The 21,591-nt window shown below is 42.3% G+C and overlaps 1 protein-coding gene and 1 long non-coding RNA gene across 26 annotated transcripts in view; one reads left to right on the top strand and one right to left on the bottom strand.

Moving 5' to 3' along the window:
• Positions 1–1,028: 1,028 nt before the first annotated feature.
• On the bottom strand, positions 1,029–4,727 carry LOC122883603. Its single transcript, XR_006379669.1, has 2 exons — positions 4,595–4,727; positions 1,029–2,099 (listed from the first exon to the last, which is right to left on the bottom strand). It is a non-coding gene; the product is annotated as an uncharacterized LOC122883603 (long non-coding RNA).
• The window catches only part of LOC122883524 (calcium-dependent secretion activator 1), a 216,225-nt gene continuing 199,330 nt past the window's right edge, over positions 4,697–21,591 (top strand). For 3 of the 25 annotated variants that reach the window (XM_044212514.1, XM_044212483.1, XM_044212504.1), the window contains exon 1: positions 4,762–5,497. In XM_044212514.1, coding sequence (XP_044068449.1) covers positions 5,147–5,497 — 351 coding nt within the window. In that variant the 5' untranslated portion in view covers positions 4,762–5,146. Of the gene's footprint in view, positions 5,498–21,591 lie in introns of all 25 variants that reach the window. The other 22 variants (XM_044212353.1, XM_044212315.1, XM_044212334.1 and 19 more) reach the window with 18 other exon arrangements.

Below are 21,591 nucleotides of genomic sequence, written 5' to 3'. Positions count from 1 at the left end.
CACAGAACTACTATTTAATCACGTCTTCAGGTATTATGGTATCCCCGAGGACATTGTGTCCGACAGAGGGCCCCAGTGTATCTCACAGGTATGGAAGGCATTCTTTTCACTCCTAGGTGTGACCGTCAGCCTCTCGTCCAGTTACCACCCACAAACAAATGGACAGACAGAAAGGAAAATTCAAGAAATCGCGCACTACCTGCCATGACCGCCAGGACTCTTGGAACCAGTTCCCTTCACCATCATCAAATGAATAAACCTGGTCACGTACCAACTTCAATTATCTGCACAATACAAAATCCATCCTACCTTTCACTTATCACCACTGAAACCTCTTCTGTTCATGTCTCCACAGAGCCTGGTGCAATTACCGAACCCCCCCTCATCCTGGAAGATGGAGCCGCCTACCGTGTAAATGAGATCCTGGACTCCCGGAGCCATGGTGGCATCCTGGAGTACCTAGTGGACTGGGAGGGGTACGGTCCCGAAGAACGATCATGGGTCCCCAGACACAACATACTCGATCCCTCTCTACTGGACACCTTCCACACAGACCATTCAGAATGACCTGCCCCTTGTGGAAGAGGACGGCCACCATGACGTCAGTGTCCGCGGCCCTCAGGTGCAGGCCGTGGAGGGGGGGGGTAATGCCATGCCAGGCTCCCCAGCTCAACAACCACAGAGAGAGGTCTCAGAGCCCTTCTCACTTGGCATGTTTATGTTGGGAGGCTCCAGGGTGCCTGGAGTTAATGATAAGAAGTCAAACTTGTTGCTGTTGCTGATTCCCCTGATAAAGGAAGGGTCTTGACCTACAGTAACACACATATATTGTCTGCCTCCTGTCTGGTGCTGTGATGATACGTGATTCTGTATGATGTAGGACAGCCTGTATAAAGCTGAGCGTAATGTTACTTTAAGCATTTGGTATCTGACTGTGTCCATGCATACATGTGGTACCAAGATATTCTTTGTCAACAGATTTGTGTTGTAATAAGCTTATGTAGTCAAGTAAGAACAATTGAGGTTCATCAAGTTTATTCTTTTATTCATCAAAGTGAAGACTGACCAGAAGTTTTCTACATTAAGCTGAATGTAGGCCAAGTTCTTGTGTTCTGTCCATATGATGAACGGATGTTAGGCTCCCTCAAGCCAGTGCCGGCATTCCTCCAGGGCGAGCTTGATAGCCAGCAGCTGCCGATTCCCAACATCATAATTTTGCTTGGCAGGAGACAAACAGCAGGAGAAGAAGGTGCAGGGATGGTGCTTCTGGTTGGAGGCTGAGCACTAGGAGAGAACCGCCCCTCTCCCAGAGTTGGAGGTTTCCTCCCTCCACAATAAATTGCCGCGAGGGGTCAGGATGGATGAGAACAGGTGCGGATGTAAAGCGTCCAGTTTGGAAAAGATGGTGGCTCCCTGGATCAGTTCAAAGGCAGAGGTCACTTATTTTTGATGGTGATGACGTTGAGACCTCAGTTGTCGATACAGGGGCGTAAGGAGCAGTCTTTCTTGGAGACGAAGAAAAGTCCTGCACCAACAGGGGAAAAAGATGGCTGGATAATTCCTGTGGCCAAGGAATCATGAATGTATTTCTCCATGGTCTCTCTTTCCAGATGGGAACAGGGACAGGTTAAACAGACAGCTGGAAGGCAGGCGGTCTCCGGGGAGAAGGTCAATGGCGCAGTTGTATGGGTGATGAGGAAGAGAGAGGGCGAGATATTTACTGAAAACTTATCCTAAGTCTGTTGTAAGAGCTATTTTCAGGACCCAAATGCAGGAACTCACGGAAACAGAACTGGGTTAATTGGACGGTTTTTATTGTGCAGATTATTGCAAGTGCAAATGAATGCAGGATCCGGCGTCACCCGGAGGCGTGACTGATGGCGCTCTGGAGGGAGACAAGGTGGGCTGACTCTGGACTGGCGAGCGTAACAGTAAGGCTGAGCTGACCAGGCGGAGGATCCGTGAAGCCGGGCGTGTGGTGCGGGTAGCCGGCAGTGTCCGGAGGGGAAGATCGGCCGGATGGCGAGAGTGGCGTGGTAGCTGAGGTCCGGATGATCCGACGGGCAGACTGAGGCGGTGATCACTGGCAGAGCGAGAGTCTGTAACAACGAGACAAGACAAATAGAGTTATTACCGAGGCAAGAAACAAAACCGAAACTTCACTTCTCTTAAGTGCAGCGGGAGCCGTTACGTGAGACTTGTACGTATGTACGGAGGACGATCTGGCGTTGGTAGTGTGGAGGTGCCTGGTATATGAACCGTGCCAATCAGCAATGATTGAAGACAGGTGTGCCGGTAATCAGTCACAGAGATCGGGAAGCCAGCCCAGAGCACAGTCACAAACACACGCACACACCAGGACAGACAGAGGACAGCTAGAAAACACGAGGAGAGACATGTACACCGAAGCATACAAGGAACGGGGGGGCTCTGTGGCCCACCATGACAAAGTCATGATAGGCAAAAGGGAGGGCTGAGAGGTCAGGGGGTTCTGAGGTGAGTGGGCAGACAGCGACCACCACTGGGGCGAGGGCTGACTGCAGACATAATGAATGACAGAAAGAACTCTAGCTAACAACTTTGCCAGTGGACCTGTCTATGTGGGGATGGTGTGATCTTAGCCAAGGGTGGCCCAAGACAACAGGAGCATGAGGGGAAGAGATAAGGTAGAATTTAATATACTCATATTGGTTACTAGAGAGGATGAGATGCAGAGGTTCAGTGCGGTGAGTGGTGCAGGTGAGGAGCTTGCCGTTAAGAGCATTGGCATTTAGAGAAGCAGCTTGTGGTTCACTGGAGATGCCGGCTTGTGCGGTAAGATTGGTGTCCTGGAAATTTTTGTCAGCTCCGGAGTCCACTAAGGCGAGCAGCGGCAATGACTGGTTCAGAATAGCAAATAGGTGAAGATCCGGGGCTGATATACTGCAGGTATGCAGGTGATCAGGGAGCCAGGAGCCAGGAGAGTGTGGAAGGGAAACCACGCCCATGTCAACACAGGGAAAGGGGAAGGGGAAACACAAGAAACACTGGGGAATCTGCTGCGGCATGGCACAGCCATGACAGTAAGTACCTCCATAACAGTCACTGATGCCCTCTTAAAGGAAGTGTTACCTTGTCACTGTTGCCAAATGCTTGCACATAGTGGGATTTGTTGGGTCTCTGTAATTAATATTATAAAGAGTACGGTATAGACCTGCTCTATAGGAAAAGTGCAATGAGATAACTTCTGTTATGAATTGGCACTATATAAATAAAATTGAATTGAACTGAATTGAATTGAATTGAATTGAATGCTGCTGCTTGGCTTTATTGAGGCCCCCTCTACCACCTGAGCATCCACCTGCAGGCACTGACTCCGATCTATGGGGGGAGATATCTGCTATCATCACTACCTGAACTCCCCCTCTGTGCTTAAGTATATGCGGCAGGGAGAAATTAGGTCAGAGCCAAGAACCCAAATTAAGTACAGTATACCCCAGCTGTATTCTCATGTAAATAAACTTTTTAATGTGTTGTGGTTGCTGATAATGTATGTGTATTTTCTCAGTTTTTGATCATCCACAGTGGTCAAATAGTCTGCCAGGAAATATAAAGCTAAATAGCAATGAAGTTTGCTTTGTGTCCTTTGTTGAAGATTTCAAATACCTAATGTGATTGTATTTTTCTGTAGTTGGGGAGCAATGTTTATAGAGTTTTAAACATTTTGTTAATCCAGCATTTGGGGAAACTGCTGTATATAGCTGAATGTGGTATCCATTGTTGGAGGTTTTTGGATTTTGATTTTTTATTGTTAACTTTATTAAAGTAAAAGTATAGATGTATTAGCAGTGAATGTATTTAAAGTATCAAAAGTAAAAGTACTCATTATGCATAAAATGAATTAATATATTAGAATATATTTAATATATTATATTATTGTTTATACTAATGCATCAATGTGTAAGCAGCATTTCACCGTTGTAGCTGGTCGAGGTTGAGCTAATTTGAACTACTTCATATACAGTAAGGTAGTTTTGGACTTTTCTCTAATCTTTGATTTTTTTGTGAAATATTGGATCATTTGAGCAGTTACTGAAATTAAACCATGTGAAAAGTTTAGAGGGGAAATGTCCTTTTGGTGGAACTGCTAACAACTCATAGACATCTGAAACACGATAAGGAAACACAACTACACACACATTTTTTTGTAAGAGGTCATGAGACCATATGAATTAATTGTCTGAAATGTTGCACATGAACACATGTTTCCTGAAAGTATGTAGATGTAAAGGCCACAGCCTTTTCACCCTGCTGCCATCTGGCAAGCTATACAGAATTATCTGCTGCCATACCACCCGACTACACAGCAGCTTCTTTCCTCAGGCAGTGAGACTCCTCAGCTCCACCTCATCCTCCGCACTCCACCACAAATAAATTACATGGAACTTTCTGTTATAGTAGTTTTGCACATTACCATACCACGACCTATAATATATGTATATAAGTAACTGTATATATTGTTTTTATTTTATTTTTATTAATGATTTAGTTTTCATTCATTTGTATATATATATTTTTTAAACCAGTAGTGAAGCTTTTATTGTGAAAGCCAAACCTCTCCGATTCCGGTCTGGTGCTGTCCAAACCTGTCCTCTTTTGACTCAGCTGGATCATCAGGTGTCTGTTCATCTATTTTGCTCACAGCCTCATCAAACTGATCTGAGAGCAGCCGGGGATCGGGTTTCAGCACCGCGGTCAGCTCCGAGCCCAGCCCCTTCCTCCTCCAGGCAGCAGAGCATCAACACATCAACGTTTCCTCCTGTTTTATCTCCCTGCGACCCCTCCCCCTTTGTATCTGCTCTCATGATAAATCCTTCCTATGTGCTATTGACTGGCAGACTTGAAAGGCTTGGAAATCACGCAACCAACTAGACTCTACAACACTTTCATTTTTCTAGCTGAGATTGACTTGTCTGACGGCAGTTTTTTTTTTCTTGAAAAGCAACAGTCTGAGGCGCTCATCTATCAGGTTTTGCGTCTCCACAGCGGCTTCCCCTGGATCTCTCCCTCTGTGGCCGAGACTGAAGGTGATCGACATCTTTTTTCTACTTTTGCAGTTTTACCTTTGCTGCAGGTAGACAATACTCTCCATCCAAGCCTCGGCAGCATGTTAGACCCGTCTTCCAGCGAGGAGGAAGGGGATGAGATACTGGAGGTGGAGCGTAAAGAGGTGGCGGCCCCGAAGAGCCTCGGAGGAGCCCGGCTGTCACCCGGCCGAGCCGCCGACGGCCACGGCGGCGGAGGGCTCCAGCCCCGGGGCCGCGGGAGCGGCAGTGGCCGGCCCTCCAGCCCCAGCCCGTCGGTGGGCAGCGACAAGGAGAAAGAGGACCTGGAGAAGATGCAGAGAGAGGAGGAGGAGAAGAAAAAGAGACTCCAGCTGTATGTGTTTGTGATGCGCTGTATTGCCTATCCGTTCAACGCAAAGCAACCAACTGATATGGCCAGGAGGCAGCAGAAGGTAAGATCAGAGTGAAAAATTTGACAAAAACCAGACCTAACTTCAAAGCTGTTAAATACAGCTTTCACTTCTAGAAGGCATCACTAGATACATGACACCAACTGTTGCTTCCATAGTCGCACCATGTCGCTGCAGGCTTTTTGATAGAATATTGAAGAATGCTAAAATATACCTCAGTTTACTCAACCCTATAGTCTGAGATGGATCTTCTTCACATATTAAATTTATTGTACAAAACATGAGGATCCAAACCTTTAATAGTTTTAGTAGAAAAGCTAGTTGACTGACTGTGATGGTGCAGTCTGAGATGATAGTTACACTACCTCACTGCACATAGGCTAAAGCATCTACCGGATGCAAGGCAGTAACCCCACAAGAGCAAATGTCGACTTTACATCTCTTTTTGATTGAAAATATTTTTCTCCCTCCACCCAACATCCTGGAATGATGATTGAGAGAGAGAGAGAGAGAGAGAAAGACAGAGCATATGTATTCATGTTATTCCGACCCATTGTAGTGGCTCTTGCATATGTGAATTGCCTCTGGGCATAGAAGCATCAGTGCTGTCCCTCCCTCCTGCTAGTCTCAAGCTGAGCTCTTATTAGAACAATCTATTGCACAGGAGAAATAGCTCCTCTACACCACTCACCAGTGCCACTGAATGACATCCTCTATCTGGGAAAAAATGTTTCTTTATACAGTTTATCAGCTGTGATGTGATCCTTATGAAGAAAATATCGCCAAGATTATCACTGTACCTAACATAACCTGAGGTATATTAAACCAATGTATTGGTTTGGTTGTAAAACATAAAATTTTTAAAGCTACACTCTATGACTTTGTTGTAGCACTGTTTCTCAACTGGGGAACCCCTAGTGGTCTGTACTGGTATTGCAGGACTTTACAGCATGGCCCTGAATGTGTCTGTATGCTCAAAATATATTAGTTTGTATGGCGTGTCGTGTGACCACATCACAGGAAAAACTGTTGTTCGAAACGGCCACACTCAAAGGACGGGTGAAAAGCCAGCCATCACAGAGAGGGGGGAGATGCAATAAACATTCAAATACAGGGATAACGGCGTAGACAATCAGACAATCTTTCCTAGCAGGCAGTTATAGTGTTGCACTCGGCTATACACATGAAAAGTGATGAAAGTAGTTTAAATTAAAGAGAGCTTGAGATACCTTCACACTGTTTCTGAACTGGAAGACCTACCTATACTGGAATCACAGGCATTCAATGACAGCATGGCTCTGAGCCTACACCTTGTCTACACCAGTTGCGTAGTGAAAGCAACATGTCAGCTGCCACAGTAATTACGTAGTAAATAAGTCGGAAGAAAAGATACATTGGGCACAAAATGTGATCCATTACAAGGCCAGTGATACACATCCGGTGTGTCCACTGTGTCCAATGGATGCAGCTAAATTCAGCTCTGACTACAATGTGGCTCCATCACTTCTTCGCCATGGCACCAGTGTGAACTGAAAGCATCAAACAAGTAGTGCATCTTCAAGCAGACTGAACCTCAGCCACGAGATTTTGTGATATTTTGTTAATTTTGCTTGGGCTTCAAATATGACTTTTACCAAATTGCTTCTCAATTAAATTTTCACTTCAATTCATTTGGGCTTTATTGGCATGGGAAACTGATGTTAACATTGCCAAAGCATGTGTAAAATAAAAGCATACATAAACAGAAGAATTATGGTATTAAAATATATATAGATAAGTAAGATAGGATAATAATAATAATAATAATAATAATAATAATAATAATAATAATAATAAATTGTAGACTTGCAGGTAAAATACAAATACAAGTGAAATATATAAGTGAAAACTAAACACTGCAACATTTTTTTCATGAGTGTGTGTGTGTGTGTGTGTGTGTGTAGGTCATTCACTGTCCCTCAGTTGTGGCATGTTGATATATATTGGGCAGCAAGAAATGCCCTGTCACCTTCTCCTAGGAGTATTTTTAATTTTGAAAGGTCATTAAATTCTTTGAAATCTGAGATTACAGAGTTGAACTTGTTAAAGTAAACGTTCCTTATTTCATTGAATGTTTTACATTGTATGAGGAAGTGCATCTCTGTCTCAACCTCACCTGTCGAACAGTGACCACATATTCTGTTTTCTTTTGGTTGCCAGGATTTTTTGTGTCTTCCTTTTTCGAATGCCAGTTTGTGGACACTGAGCCTGTAATTGGTTAGGATCTGTCTCTGCTTTCTATCTCTGACAGTAGAGAGATATTCTGCCCATTCATAATCTCTTTTTAGGGTCCGGATAACATTCTGATCTACTTTGGCTTTTAGTTTTTTCTTTCCAATGTTCCAAATAGGTTTCTTTACATTGTGTTATAATTTTGTTTACTCTGATTGGTGTTTGGAAAGCAGTGCTGTTGTGAGACTGGTCAGAGTGTGTCTAAGGGGGGGGGGCAGTTAGTCTCAGCGCCAACTGACATAGGGGACTCTTTTCTGGGCTTAACTCTTGGGTTTGGAGGGCTTTGGAATGGAGGGTGTCTAGGGGGCCAGGAGTAGCACATTGATCCAACTGTTCAGCAGGTTAATTTATATACACATTAAATAAAGTTGGGCTTAAGTTGCAGCCCTGACAAACACCTCTTCTCTCGTTGAAGGATTCAGTTTGTTTATCTCTAATTTTTACACAACATCTATTTTCCAAGTCTAACCAGATCATAAATTTTGCCCGCTATACCACAATGTAAGTCTGTAATAGAGCCCTTCATGCCAAATAGAGTCGAAAGCTTTATTGAAGTCAATAAAATAAGCGAATATCTTACCATTTTTTGTTTGGTGTACATGTTTGTTAATTAGAGTGTGAAGGCTGTATACATGGTTGGTGGTTTGGTGTTTTGGCAGGAAGCCAATTAGATTTTTCCTCAAGATGGAGTGTTCTTCAAGGAATTCTAGTATTCTTTTATTTAGAAGACTACAGAATAGTTTACCTAGACAACTGCTGACACAGATGCCATGGTAGTTACCAGGGTCTGATTTGTCCCCATTCCTATGAATGGGGGAAATGAGCCCTTTGCACCAGATGTCGCGAAAACATCCTGACTGTAGTACGATACTGAACAACTTCAACACTGGGGTGCTGCATTTGAGCATTTCGTTTTTAATGCTATCTGGACCACAAGCTTGTCTTGGCTGGAGAGACTTTGTCTGTGTGGTCAATTCTTCCCAAGTAATTGGGAAATCAATGGGATTTTGGTTGTCTTTAATTGTTTCTTCTAATGTTTGGAGTTTTTGTTTTATAATACATTGATCTGAATTAATTTGATTTATTGGTATGTCTTTGTTCAGATTTTCAAAATGTGCTCTCCAGATGACACCATTTTGGATCGGTAGTGCTTATTGTTGCTTTGTGTTGAAGTTGTTCCACATATCACAGAATTGATTTTGATTAATGCTGTTTTTAATATCTTCAAGCTTCTTGTGGGTATAATTTAGTTTTCTGTCCCTAATTGTACGTTTATATTTGTTTAAAATGTCATTGTACCTAATGCGTAAAGCTGGGTTATTTGGTTGGAGGTGTTTTTCATTTGCTATTTTTCTCAAGTCATATCGTCACAGCCATCACTGACTAGTTTGTACTATAATATAATCCAGCTAGTGAATATGGCATGGCACCAAGGAATTGCATGTAATGAAATTGTACTTTCTAAAGAATGAAACAACAAAATCACACAAACTGAGATGTCATCCTGACTTGTGATTCTACCATCAATGGAGAGAACAGGCAGCAACCATTAAGATAGACAGTATATCTGTGACTGTCCATGAATGAACTGCTATGTCTCTCTGCTGTGTATCAGAGTTCAGCACACAGTTCTGGTTGGTTATGTTGTTCCCTTGCTTGGTTAAAAACACATTTTCAATTCTAAGAAATTGGCACATCTGGAGCAATGGAGGGAACAGTGTTTTAGACTGAAAGACATCCAAGTGCTGTATGCTGTATTGTTGTCAAATGTGACAGGGGAAACAGACTTAAAGCTGCAGTAGGCAATATTATTTGCTTACTGCAAGCTACCTACTCAGCTGAAGGGCTGAGCAGGTCTGGGAGATGACCATACATGCGGAGCAACACAGGCGACGAAGGTGAAACCTCTCTGGAGTTCGGACTGGAGGCCGGCAGCGAAGACAAAATCTCTCTGGAGGTTGGACTGGAGGCCGGCAGTGAAGACAAAATCTCTCTGGAGGCCGGCGACAAAGAGGATGCTGGCTGCGAAGGCGAAACCCCTCAGGAGGCCAGTGGCAAATGCGGAACCCCTCTGGAGGCTGGCAGCATGGCTGGAGTTCTGAACTGGAGGTTGCCACACTTTCTTGTGGGGTGCTTTCTGGAGGGTGGCTTAAGAACAGGAATATGCTGATGGCTGCGAGGGCCTCCCAAAGATAGGCGGGTGACCAGGTACGGGTTCAAGGCTTGGGCCAGCTCAGGATATGCAGGGTCCGGGTAGGCAGGTCCTGAACAGGCAGGTGGGTGGCTAGCTGGCTCTGGGCAAGCAGGTTGCAGGCTCACAATCCCGAGCCTAATAGACAGGGGTGCAGGCTTGGGTGAAGGCTGATTGCTAGCAGGCCGGAGTGAAGGCTGGCTAGCAGGCAGGGATTACAGCTGAAGGCTAGCATGCTGGGAGCTAGCTGGCTGCGGTGCAGGCTGACGATTAGCAGGCCATGAAGCAGGCTGGAGGCTAGCAGGCAGGGATACAGGTTGAGGATCAGGGGTATCGAGGAAGTCTTTTTCCCACCCAGGTAACAAACTCCTCAGCTAAGGCTGAGAGGACACTTCCCTATGTGAAGGCAAATAATAACCAAAATTAACACTGCTTCCAAACATGTAGGAGAAACTACCGTGGCCAACTCGCGAATGGCCCTATCTAGAGCCAGTGATTGGTTTGTCCGTTCTTATTTTATTTGTTGATAATATTTTGTATTGAATATGTAAAGTAACTAGTAACTAAATGTATCAAATTAATGTAATGGACTAAAAAAGTACATTATTTCTCTGAAATGTAGTGGAATAGAAATATAAATTAACATAAACTGGAATGACTCAACTACAAGTACCTCAAAATTGTACAGTACTTGAGTAAATGTACTTTCCACCACTGGTGATAATGCATGCATGAGTTTGAAAACTGCACAGCTGTTTATAATACTGAGGAAGGATTTTACAACTCTGGATGTGTGCGTGTTTGTCTTTGATTGGCCAATATAGTACTTTGCCGAATGATGTCGCATTGCGTTGCTGCAAAAGCAGACCACACGTATGTGTCCACATACGTGCCTGTATAGTCTACACTCATGTCAAGTAGATAAAGGGCATTCAAAGCTGTATTGCCTCCACACTGCTGCTTATGTTGCTGCTTATGTTACATCAGTGAATTAATATTTCAATTTCAGTAATGATGTTTGAGTTCCCAATCATATAAGCTGTCTAAGCCCCCCACACACACACACACACCCACCCCCACCCCCCTCATTTTGTGATCTAAACACAATGTCCAATTCCACTGTGATTTGTTTTCATTATAATTAATCATTTTGCTCCCACACTGAACTTGCTCGGATGATAAAAGTTTGATAGCTGACTAGCAAGCTCACTAGCTCACATAGAAATTTTGATACAAACATTGCATATAAGTAGCTTTTGCTTCATTCATCACTAACAAAATAGGAAACTGACAAAAATGTTTTTGTCCTTCCATCTCTCTTCCCTTCTAAAGTGAGGATCAAACAACTGCTATGAGTGCAGAGAACACTTAAAAGGCTCTTGAATGCAAGCTATTCAAAAACATGTCAGCATGACACAATGTCAGACTCAGTCTATGTGTTACGAGAGGTAGAGGTAGACAGAGAATGAAAGTCCAATTTGACATTGTGTATTTAGATCCAACACTAGAGTTCATACGCCTTCTCAAACACATTTGCCAGTCAGCTGGGAAGTGGGTGGTACTGCACCGGGCTTGAGATGCTGTGGGCTGAAAAGAGATGGCTGTTCCTTGGTTCTTTAATGTTTGAACTTGTCTTATGAAGACTTTGCAAATTGCAGTTTTAGGTCTTCAAACATTTGTTGCGGGTAGAGCTTCTTTGAAAGCAGAAATAATCTCAGTGTCAAGTTAAACTTAAACATAACGCTGACATCAGAATCAGAATCAGAAATACTTTATTGATCTCTGAGGGGAAACTCTTTTGTTACAGCAGCTCACTATCACGTCAGTGCACACAGGGATAAAACTTCTAAGCAAATCAGAATATAATACACTATAATACAGGTGAGATAAATTAAGTACAAAATGGATATAAGTATTACATTAAAATAAGTGTAAAGTACAAAGTGGATTTACCGGTTGATGATAAGTATGTACGGTATAATAGTATAATGTAATAATACAAGTAGTAAGTAATAGTGCATGAACTGTCAAGTTAAGTGTAGCTTATTAAGATTATAATGAGACGGTGGATATTGCACAGCAGTAATAGAAGTATGAATAAATATCAATAAATAGGGCATTTTAAACTGAAAAGAGTATATTGCACAGCATTAACACAGAATATTGCACAATGATTTCAAGTATTGCAGTGATGTTAATGATCAATGTCCAGTTTAATGACTATTGGTCATATAGGCTAACTCTTAGAGGGAGGAGTTAAAGAGTTTGATGGCCACAGGCAGGTATGACTTCCTGTGGTGCTCTGTGGTGCTTTTTGGGGGGATGAGTCTTCTGCTGAAGGTACTCCTTTGTTTGACCAGCATGTCATGGAGTGGGTGGGAGACATTGTCCAAGATGGCGTGTAGTTTGGCCAGCATCGTCCTCTCTGACATCACTGACAGAGAGTCCAGCTCACCACATCAAGTTCTTATGGTGAACACGTTAGCAAACTATTCCCTGTTTACACATCTAGGAGCCACAGAACACTGCCATTGACTGCTGACTCCTCACTCCTCTTAACCGGCTGGTAGGGGCTGTAAGTGTATGAAGCTTTGGGGCTTTCTTTCTATTTGTGCCAAAAAAGATTCTAAGCTTCAGGGCTTCAAACTCAGCAAACACAGTGACATCTGGTGGCTTGTAAAACTTATAGCAACCCTTCAAGACTGGGGCCGAAGAACCACCACACCTCGCAGATATTAATACTTTTAGGTCCCTATTTAAATGATATATAGCGCATGGTCTAAAGTGCATGGCACAAGTGCATTTAGGGTGTGTCCAACTCCACTTTTGCTAGTTTAACGGCTGGATGGTTAAATCTGGGCGCAAAGTTGTCGCAAGGCACAAAGGGGTAGTATTTAGTCTCTTAAATAATCATAGGTGTTTTGGGGTAACATGAATTAAACCAATCAGAGTGATGTAACTGAGTGTATGGCTGAACTTATGGTAGATTGTGACATGCCTCCAATAGAACTCCGGGGATGCTGGAATGACCCTCTGCCTCCTCTGTCTCCCAATCCTCTGTCCCATCAACAACTCCATTTGACTGCATATGAGCAAATGCACCGATATTTAACTGAGGATGAGCACTGCTGTGCGTCGCTGTATGTGTAACAAGCAGGGTGTACGTGCGTGAACCCGCATATGTAGGCACATCTTACTATCTGAATAATGCACCCTTTAAATAGCAGGAAAATACTGCCACATTGGCTTTATACCAGGTTTTTGTTGGTCAGTGGCGCAATCTCTCTCTGCTACCTCAAGATAGCAATGCACCAGTAATGCGCCAACAAAGCACCTGACCACACATCATTTTAAGACCAACACACCCATGGCGACAAAGTACACAATGTGGGTGTGAAAATGACAACTTTTTCTTTATTCTTTGCTTTTTATTGATTTTAACCTGACCTGCTTAAAATTAAGACTTTTGATCTAGCCTACCTGTCAATGGTGCTGTGTGTAAATTGCAAGCATGACTACACACAGCTACAACAGAACATTCAGCGCTTAGAAAATGAAATAAGGAAAGGATGAACTTATCTTGGGATTATCTACCATTGTAACTGCCCAGGCGAAACACCTTTCAGCTTTGGGTGCATCCAGCTGTATTGACTGAAGTACCTTTTTGCAACCCGCTGTCTCCTCTGTGGTCCAGGACTTTGATAACATGCTGCCATGGTCTGGCTCCATATCCTCCAGGGGAGACCCGCTTCTATCCCGTGGGCCTCTGGTTCTCTTATATGCCCATTGGCTTAGCACCAGGAAAGGGATGGTGCTGTGCCCACTGACTGCATGCCCCCTCCTGGCCCCGGCTGCCAGGTGCTGGAGTGCCGGGTGGCCCGGCAACACTCTCCTCAGATGGTTGCTCTACACCACGAGTGCAGTGCTCATAGCACCCTGGACCTGGCAGCCGGGGTGCCTTCCCTGGACCTCACCCCTCCCGGCGGGTTACCACCGCCACTGCTCTGCCTCCCAGGAGGGCTGAGCAGGTTACACCTGCAATCTCTCCCTCCCATGCAGAAACGCCAGAATCCCCGGCTCCAACGATGCTGATCATCTGTGAATTCCTACATTGGGTTGTGGGATTGGCCGGTTCTCTAGGCTTCCCAGTTTGCACACATGGCTCCACTCACACTGCTCCACACACAGACTCTTTTACATAGACAATCTCTTTTGGGAACGCTCCTCGTATTTTAGGAAATATGGACTACAGCCTGGGTTCATGAATGTTAACAGTAAACATTCTCCACAGTGTCTCAGTTTCTCCATGCAAATGACAGATCATTGAAAACATCTGTGCCACTCTGGACACGGATGTGGTCACTTCCCCTCTACCCACAGCCTCCTTGAGCTCTGACTCCTATAGGTATGGATCGTGTCTCTCACCAGTCTTAATGGAGAGACACAGTGGTGCCTCAATAGATTTTAGTTGTTCATCTCTTAAGCGCTTTTATTATTTTAACGAGTTTGATCATTTTAAGCCAGGTAATGCATACTCTAGTATAAACATGATTACCACTAGACCAAATGCACGCTGGCCTCATCTGCAAAACAGACCTAACTGCTCTGTCATGAACAACCTAGTCTACATCAAAACGTAATGTAAGCGCATCATCTAACAAATAATTTTGTGTAAATGACCTGATAGCTGACAATAAGCTAGACTGTCTATTTCTGACTGAAACTTGGTTTGGTGTGGATGCACCAGCACTTAAAGAAGCCTATCCCGCAAATACCGCAATACTCACTGAAACTCTAAAGGGTAGAGAAGTTGACCTTGGAGCGTCAGTCAAAAATAGACTTGCCGCGTATTCACTGCATTCTGGGATACTTCTGGGACGCGCTGCGGTGCACCAGGTGGGATCACAAGCGTTGTCTAGAATGGCAGCCAGAACATGACTCAGCCGTGCCCGGTGGGATCCAGGCTTAACAATCTACAGACCACCAAAACTCTGTCTTCTGAGTTTTCTGAATTTCTCACATTCCTTCATGCTAAATATGATAGTTCAATTATAATTGGTGATTTTAATATACATGTTGATGATAAGACAAATAACAAAGTGAAGGACTTATTTATTAGAATGTATGGATTTTAAACAGATGTTAATGAGCAAACTCATAATCTAGGTCACACCTTGGACCTGGTAATTTCATTTCACTGAACTTAAATGTTTCTTCCGTTGTTGAATTGGCTCTCTCAGACCACTACTGTTTTATTATTATTTAAGTGGTAAAAAAAAATGCTGTCTTACTCCTGAAGTGACCTCAAATTTCTTAGCGCATTATTACCAGAAACTAAATCACATCTACTCCCTCCTCAACTGACAGTTTCCTTAATGCTTTTAACAGTAAGTTGGCCTCAGCCCTTGATGCTGTTGCATCACTCAAAATTAGAAAAATAATTACAAAGAGGAACATACCATAGAAGAATCATCAAACCACTAAATTAAAGAGGAACTACTGGATTGCAGAGTGCAATGGTGGAAAACTAAGTTACATGTTGATAAATCAGATAGTGATTGCTAGGCAATTTTATTTTTCTAACCTAATAAACTCTAATATAATCAACCCTTCTTTTTAACACCATAGATCACCTCATAAACCCTGTCACAGACCATAAACTAACATCTTATGGCTTCTGAATGTGGTGAATTTGGGGACTACTTCAAAGAGAAGACAGCCAACATCAGGTCTACTATCTTTCAACTCCAAAATTCCATAATAGCTGAAGAAACAACGCCCACCATACACTGTGAAGCCCTAGATAGTTTTAGACTGGTTGACGCTGAAATGCTCAGGGAAGTGGTAACAACACTGAAGTCTTCCACATGCACCCTTGACCCAATCCCAACCTCCTTATATATAAACTTTTAGCAAAACGTGTGTATTTCAATTAATCAATTTTATTAATTCAAACAATAAGTTGGAAATGTTTCAGTCTGGGTTTCGCACTGAGATAGCCCTAGTAAAAGTAGTAAATGACATCAGGATGCATCAAGATGCCAAAAAAGTGTGCTGCTTTTGATACAGTTGATCACAATATTCTTTTAAATAGACTGAGGAATCACATTGGACTGTTAGGGACTATTAACTTTTTTTCCTCTTATCTGTCTGGCAGAGAGTTTGTTGTTGCTATTGATAATAACATGTCCTAAACCTCCAAAGGATCAATTTTAGGGCCACTTCTTTTTACCCCTCTGTGATGTCATCAGCAGACTTGGCATTTCTTTCCATTGTTATGTCGATGACACACAACTTTATGTGTTCTGTGTCTCCTGATGATACAGGACCAATCAATTCTCTTTTTAAATATTAATGTATGGATGTCACAAAACTTTTTACAGCTCAACCAGGACAAAACTGAAACTTTATTCATAGATTCTAAAGCTCAGAGAGAGAAACTGGTCGCAAAATTAAATTTTACCACTTACCGCAAACCAACAAGCCAACAAGTAAAAAATCTTGGTGTGGTGACCTGAACTTTGAAGCTCACATGGAGTTTGTCACCAAATCTGCTTTTTATCACCTTAAAAATATCCCAAAAGTGCAACCATTTCTCTCTCTGAGTGACACAGAAAAACTACACTGCGCGTTTTTAAAAAATGTCTCTGCACAACATAAATCAGTAGAGACTAAATGGTGTGAAATGACACGCAAAAAGAAAAAAAGGCATTGTGATGACATGCACAGTGACTTATGAGATTGGCGTGATATTTATACAGCATTTGGTGATACCGGGCCTGGGGGAGATCTGTACTCTACTTAGTGCACTATTCTAGTTAAAGAGAGCTTTGATAGCATTTTGGATGCAAAGTCAGGAGGCTCATGAGCTACAAAATGAGGAGAACCATTTTGGACTGTATGTTTTATCTTTCAACAGGTTCAATACAAGCTTTCTGAGGCTACTGCTAGCCAAAGTTATATAAAGTAATGTTTCAATCATACCCAGAAATAATCCTTTGGATTTGGTCAGTGGATTTGAGTAAAACCCAGACTTTGTTTATCCTGCTGTGTGAAACACAGATGTGAGGGTAAATCATATGATCATATCCTAAATCATTAGAGGCCCCCAGTTAATACTAGTTCACTGCAGTTAGGACATACTTTTGAGTTCAACCAAGGCTTTTTGAGTCTGACAAACCTTGCTCACTTTACAGTATATCCACAGATCACCATCATTACCTACAGTGGTAACTAACATGGTCCAGAGCAGGTTGTGCCCAGTCACACCAAAAAGTGACACAGCGAAATTCATTTGTGTGTCCTCATGAAATAGGTGGTGCCAGAAATTTGATGACATAATGACTACTTGCGCTCTTAGTTGCAGTTCATTTAAGAAAACATATAGTATGCACCATCGACTCATGTCTCACGACTGACTGCACAACATTCTGAATCCTTTGCTCCTTCGCGGAGCAGTTTAAACTCTGGCAGAGCAGGATATAATTGGATGTGTGACAGCTAATATTATAGCTTCCTCCATTTTGGACTATCCAGCTCTTCGTTCCCTTAAATGTCAATTGGTCAACAGGGCAAATTTGTGTGTCACAGTTCACTAAAATTGAACTCAAAATCTCTGTACAACTTTGCCTTCACAAGCCAATCCACTAATTGTGGCAATTCCATCGATATGAATTAATTTCTGCTCAAAATTTTACTGTTATTTTTTACTGCTATTTTATAAATGGTGTGACAAACCATCCTTACCAATCACCTTTTTGGAAAACAACTCACTTTTCACAAGATTCTGGACAAAATCACTGCATTTACCATAAATAGAGAGCTGAAATTAAACCAGAACTTCCAGGTTCTGTTTTAGAAAACCCCACTCAAAATCACATTGACATGTATTTCAGTTTTTTTGTGTCCATAGGTAGTTTCCACAATGCCTTAGAGTTGTGTCAGTGTAGTATGTACACTACAGAATAAAATGAGATTTTTCACACAATCACACTTCCCACACTACCTATTTTCTTTCTCAGTAGTCAGAGGAGTAATACCAATTCTTAATTGGACAAGTAAAGATCTGTAGTGAGTAAATATTTGTAGTTTAATGCTTTCTTGTTCTCTTTCGTTGTTTATTTATGTTGCTTTTCTCTATTAATCAGGCCAGGGGGGATTAGTATGCCCAGGTGAGACACTCAACGCAGTAACACAATCAAGCCATCTGTCTGCTTGTTTTCTGCACCACAATAGGGGCTCTGATGAATCCACTCCTCTTTCCTCTTCTGCTCTGTTGCTCGACACCTCGTCTTCCCTCGCCTCTCATTCTAATTTTGTTATTTTTCCAAATCAGCATGGCCTTAAAGGGAAAGTCAGCAATTTTACACATCAGAATCTGTTTACAGGTCTTGGGGAGTACTAGTGTGAAAAAAGTTGGGGCTGAAGACTACAAATTTGAAAATTGTAGTTGTGGCATTACAAAGAAGTGAGCTTACCAGACCTCTGTAGACCTCTCCTCATTTCTGCTGTTGACTAGAGGCTCAAAGCTACATTAGCCGCTACTAGCATAACACGGCCGAATCTAAGACTGAACTGTCAGTGACTGAGTTGCATTGTGGTTAATGTAGGAGGCAGGTTTTTGATAAGGAAGACGAATGCATGGAATAAAAAAGATGCTATCTCTGGTTCTGCTGCATCGATTTTGATATATTTTATAAACTGTCCATAGTTAGTCCCACAATCTTATAGGAGTGCAATACTAAATAAAGTGCTAATTTAATCACCATTTGCACCAAAAGTACAAGATTTTGCTATATGTGACATTAGTTGAAAGACATTTGGTTTCTGCTTACACTGAAGGAGTTTATGCGGCTTTCTGAAGTGCCGCTCATATCAAATGTTCCTGGATGACTCTTCAGATCTTTTGTAGGGTGTAATTTATATCTGATATCAACTAACAGCAATATTAAAAAGATATCACTTCCTATTGTCCACTTTTGTATTGTTGTTTTGTATCTGAGTGCCTTTAAGTTTTGACAGAACAGAGGGTTCTGCTCAGACTGCCTAAAGCCGTCTACTCTAGGCCATTTCTCCTGCAAGTAGTAGCCTGGCTGTTCAGACCAGAAGTGCATTTCTCTGCACCGGTCAACAAGCGATTCTACTCCATTGTTCTTTTCTAATCACAATAAAGAGCTGATCTTGATAATAACCTCATGAATTTATAACTTAAAACTTTGTATTTTCTGCGTGGCGTTCCTTCTTCTGCAACAAGTTAAAAGGATCTCCTGTGATGATCTGTGGGGAGGGGCACACACACACACACACACACACACACACACACACACACACACACACACACACACAAACATACTACTGTCTACTCGTCTCTCTCACTCTGTTTAGAGACAACTGACAAATATGTGGAATAAGTATGTAATTTAAAAAACACAATCAGAAGCAGCAGTGATACTATTTCTATATACACTATAAATATAGTGGATGAGCAAATCGGGGATTACTCCAGGAGAACAGTGGGGAGAGAAACAGAGAAATCAAAAGGGCTGGCTAGCATGGAATATTATTTATCAGAATCAGATCAATATAATATATAATATCAATTTATATAGTTTATTATAGATTATCAGTGTGTTTTCTTTCCTGATTTGCTCGCGGCACTCAGAAAAAATAAGACCATCGCAGTTGAGTGTCCCTTTGGTTAACATCGGCGCCAAAAGGAAGTGGGCAGCGCTTCCGGGTCCTTTGTGTCCCCGCCGTAAGGCTGTGTCCACACTAATACGTGGACATTTCATTTTAAAATGCCGTTTTAAAAATGAAAATAATCTCTGTACATACGTTTTAGCACTGTTTCTGAAATAATCTCCGTCCATACTAATATGCCTGAAAATGCATATCACATGAAAACACTTTCACATTTGTTAAACAAATATATGCAGTTGTCACCTTGTTTTTCTCTTTTTGTTTGTCCATCTTGCTCCACTCTTAGTTCCATCCATGTAATGTCACCCCATAACTGAGATGGGAAAGGGGTGGGGTCCAGGTAAATTTAGAATCAACTGGACCAAAAGTAATTGGCTGGGAGAGAGAGGCTGACAACTATAATACCCAACCACAGTGGGCCGGCACCCAGCAGCCCACTCGCCTGGGTCAGCCACACTGGTGCATAATCAAAGACATATCTCTCTCGCACTTGTTTTGTATAATTTTGGCACTCTGTTTTTGTAGATGCGCTCTTAATGAAGGCACTAAAGCCAAAGGCTGGGGGAGGGCCAGTCCAGCCCTCCGCATGCCAGTGTAAACAGGAAGCAGATTGTCTACTCTGCGGTTGATTGCTTAGTTGCAGAAAATACTACGAACAAAGAACAGCAAATTTCTTTGCTTGAAACCAACGACGAGGTGGGACTGTTACTGAAAGTAATACGAGTATAAGGCGGTCAACGTGGCAGAAACCATAGATTGGAAGTTGGCGCAAAGCAAAAACTGCGATATATTAGAGTGGTACCGGTTGTGTTATCCATTGCCGGAGAAAGCCATGGCAATGGGAAAGGAGTACCTACACAAGAAGGATGAAATCACAAAAGGTATGTCTTGATTTTTTACCAAAAAAAACCCTATGTACAATGCTGGCTAAAAGCCCAAATTTTTCAAACGATCTGGACATTCAAAAGTTTTCTTGCCATATCTCAGGAATCACAACTTCATTGATAAAAATATCTCACCAGGCACTGGTTCTTCCCAGCTTCAACAAAACTGGCACTCCATGTAGAGCTGATAACACAGCTGAACATTGTTGCAAATCGCTCAAATAATAGCTTGCCTCATGCGCATGTAGGCAGTAGTAGCATTATAAAATGCAGAATTTATCTGCTAGCATAGACAACGAGGTCAGCAGCACCTGTAATTCGTAAGTGATGTTGAATAACCGCTGGTAGTCAAGGCTGATGTCGTTTTCTTCCGGAAAAGGGTCATGTGAGATGGGTGTGACGAATCAGGGAAAGACACGTCGTGACTGATAAGACACAATCAGGAGGCGAATGTGTGTATCTGCATCATCGTTTTCAAAAGTCTGCTTCTGCCCATCCAGACTAAAATGCAATCCCTGAGTTTTCAAACTAAAACGGGGTCAGCAGCGTTTTCAAAAGTCTCCGTTTTAGGTGTTCGATAACTCCGGAGTAGAGTGGGTGCTCGATGTAAACATAGCAAAAGTTATGTGTTTTAAAACGAGAATATATTAGTGTGGATGTAGCCTAAAGCTTTGTGTTTTAGACAGGTATTTACAGTGATCCAGACATGATGAACTAAAGTCTTGTAAGACAGTTCCAGTATCTTTAAAACTGCTGGTCATATCTTTACAACCTCTCCTCTCAAGTTGATAAAAATTACAGTGAACTAGTGTGTGTGTGTGACTGTGATTTTTTAATTTGAAATTGAGATTAAAATGTTGATTTAATAAGGATCCGTGACAGTTTTAAAGGGTAATGAGTCAGATGGCATTAGTCTATATTTACTATGGGGTCCACCAAACCATTGTGCTGTCAAAATGGCAAAAAAGCACAGCTAAAAATTGTATGTTTTGGTTAATGCCATATGTAAGGTGTTCCTGTCTAGGACCTCAGGAGGAAATACAAAAGATTGATTTGTCATTGCTGGCTACCTGTTGCAGCAGAAACAACTG

Source organism: Siniperca chuatsi, linkage group LG2, assembly GCF_020085105.1.
Source record: "Siniperca chuatsi isolate FFG_IHB_CAS linkage group LG2, ASM2008510v1, whole genome shotgun sequence".
In the NCBI taxonomy this organism is placed as follows: domain Eukaryota; kingdom Metazoa; phylum Chordata; class Actinopteri; order Centrarchiformes; family Sinipercidae; genus Siniperca; species Siniperca chuatsi.
This window is presented reverse-complemented; position numbering and strand designations above follow the sequence as displayed.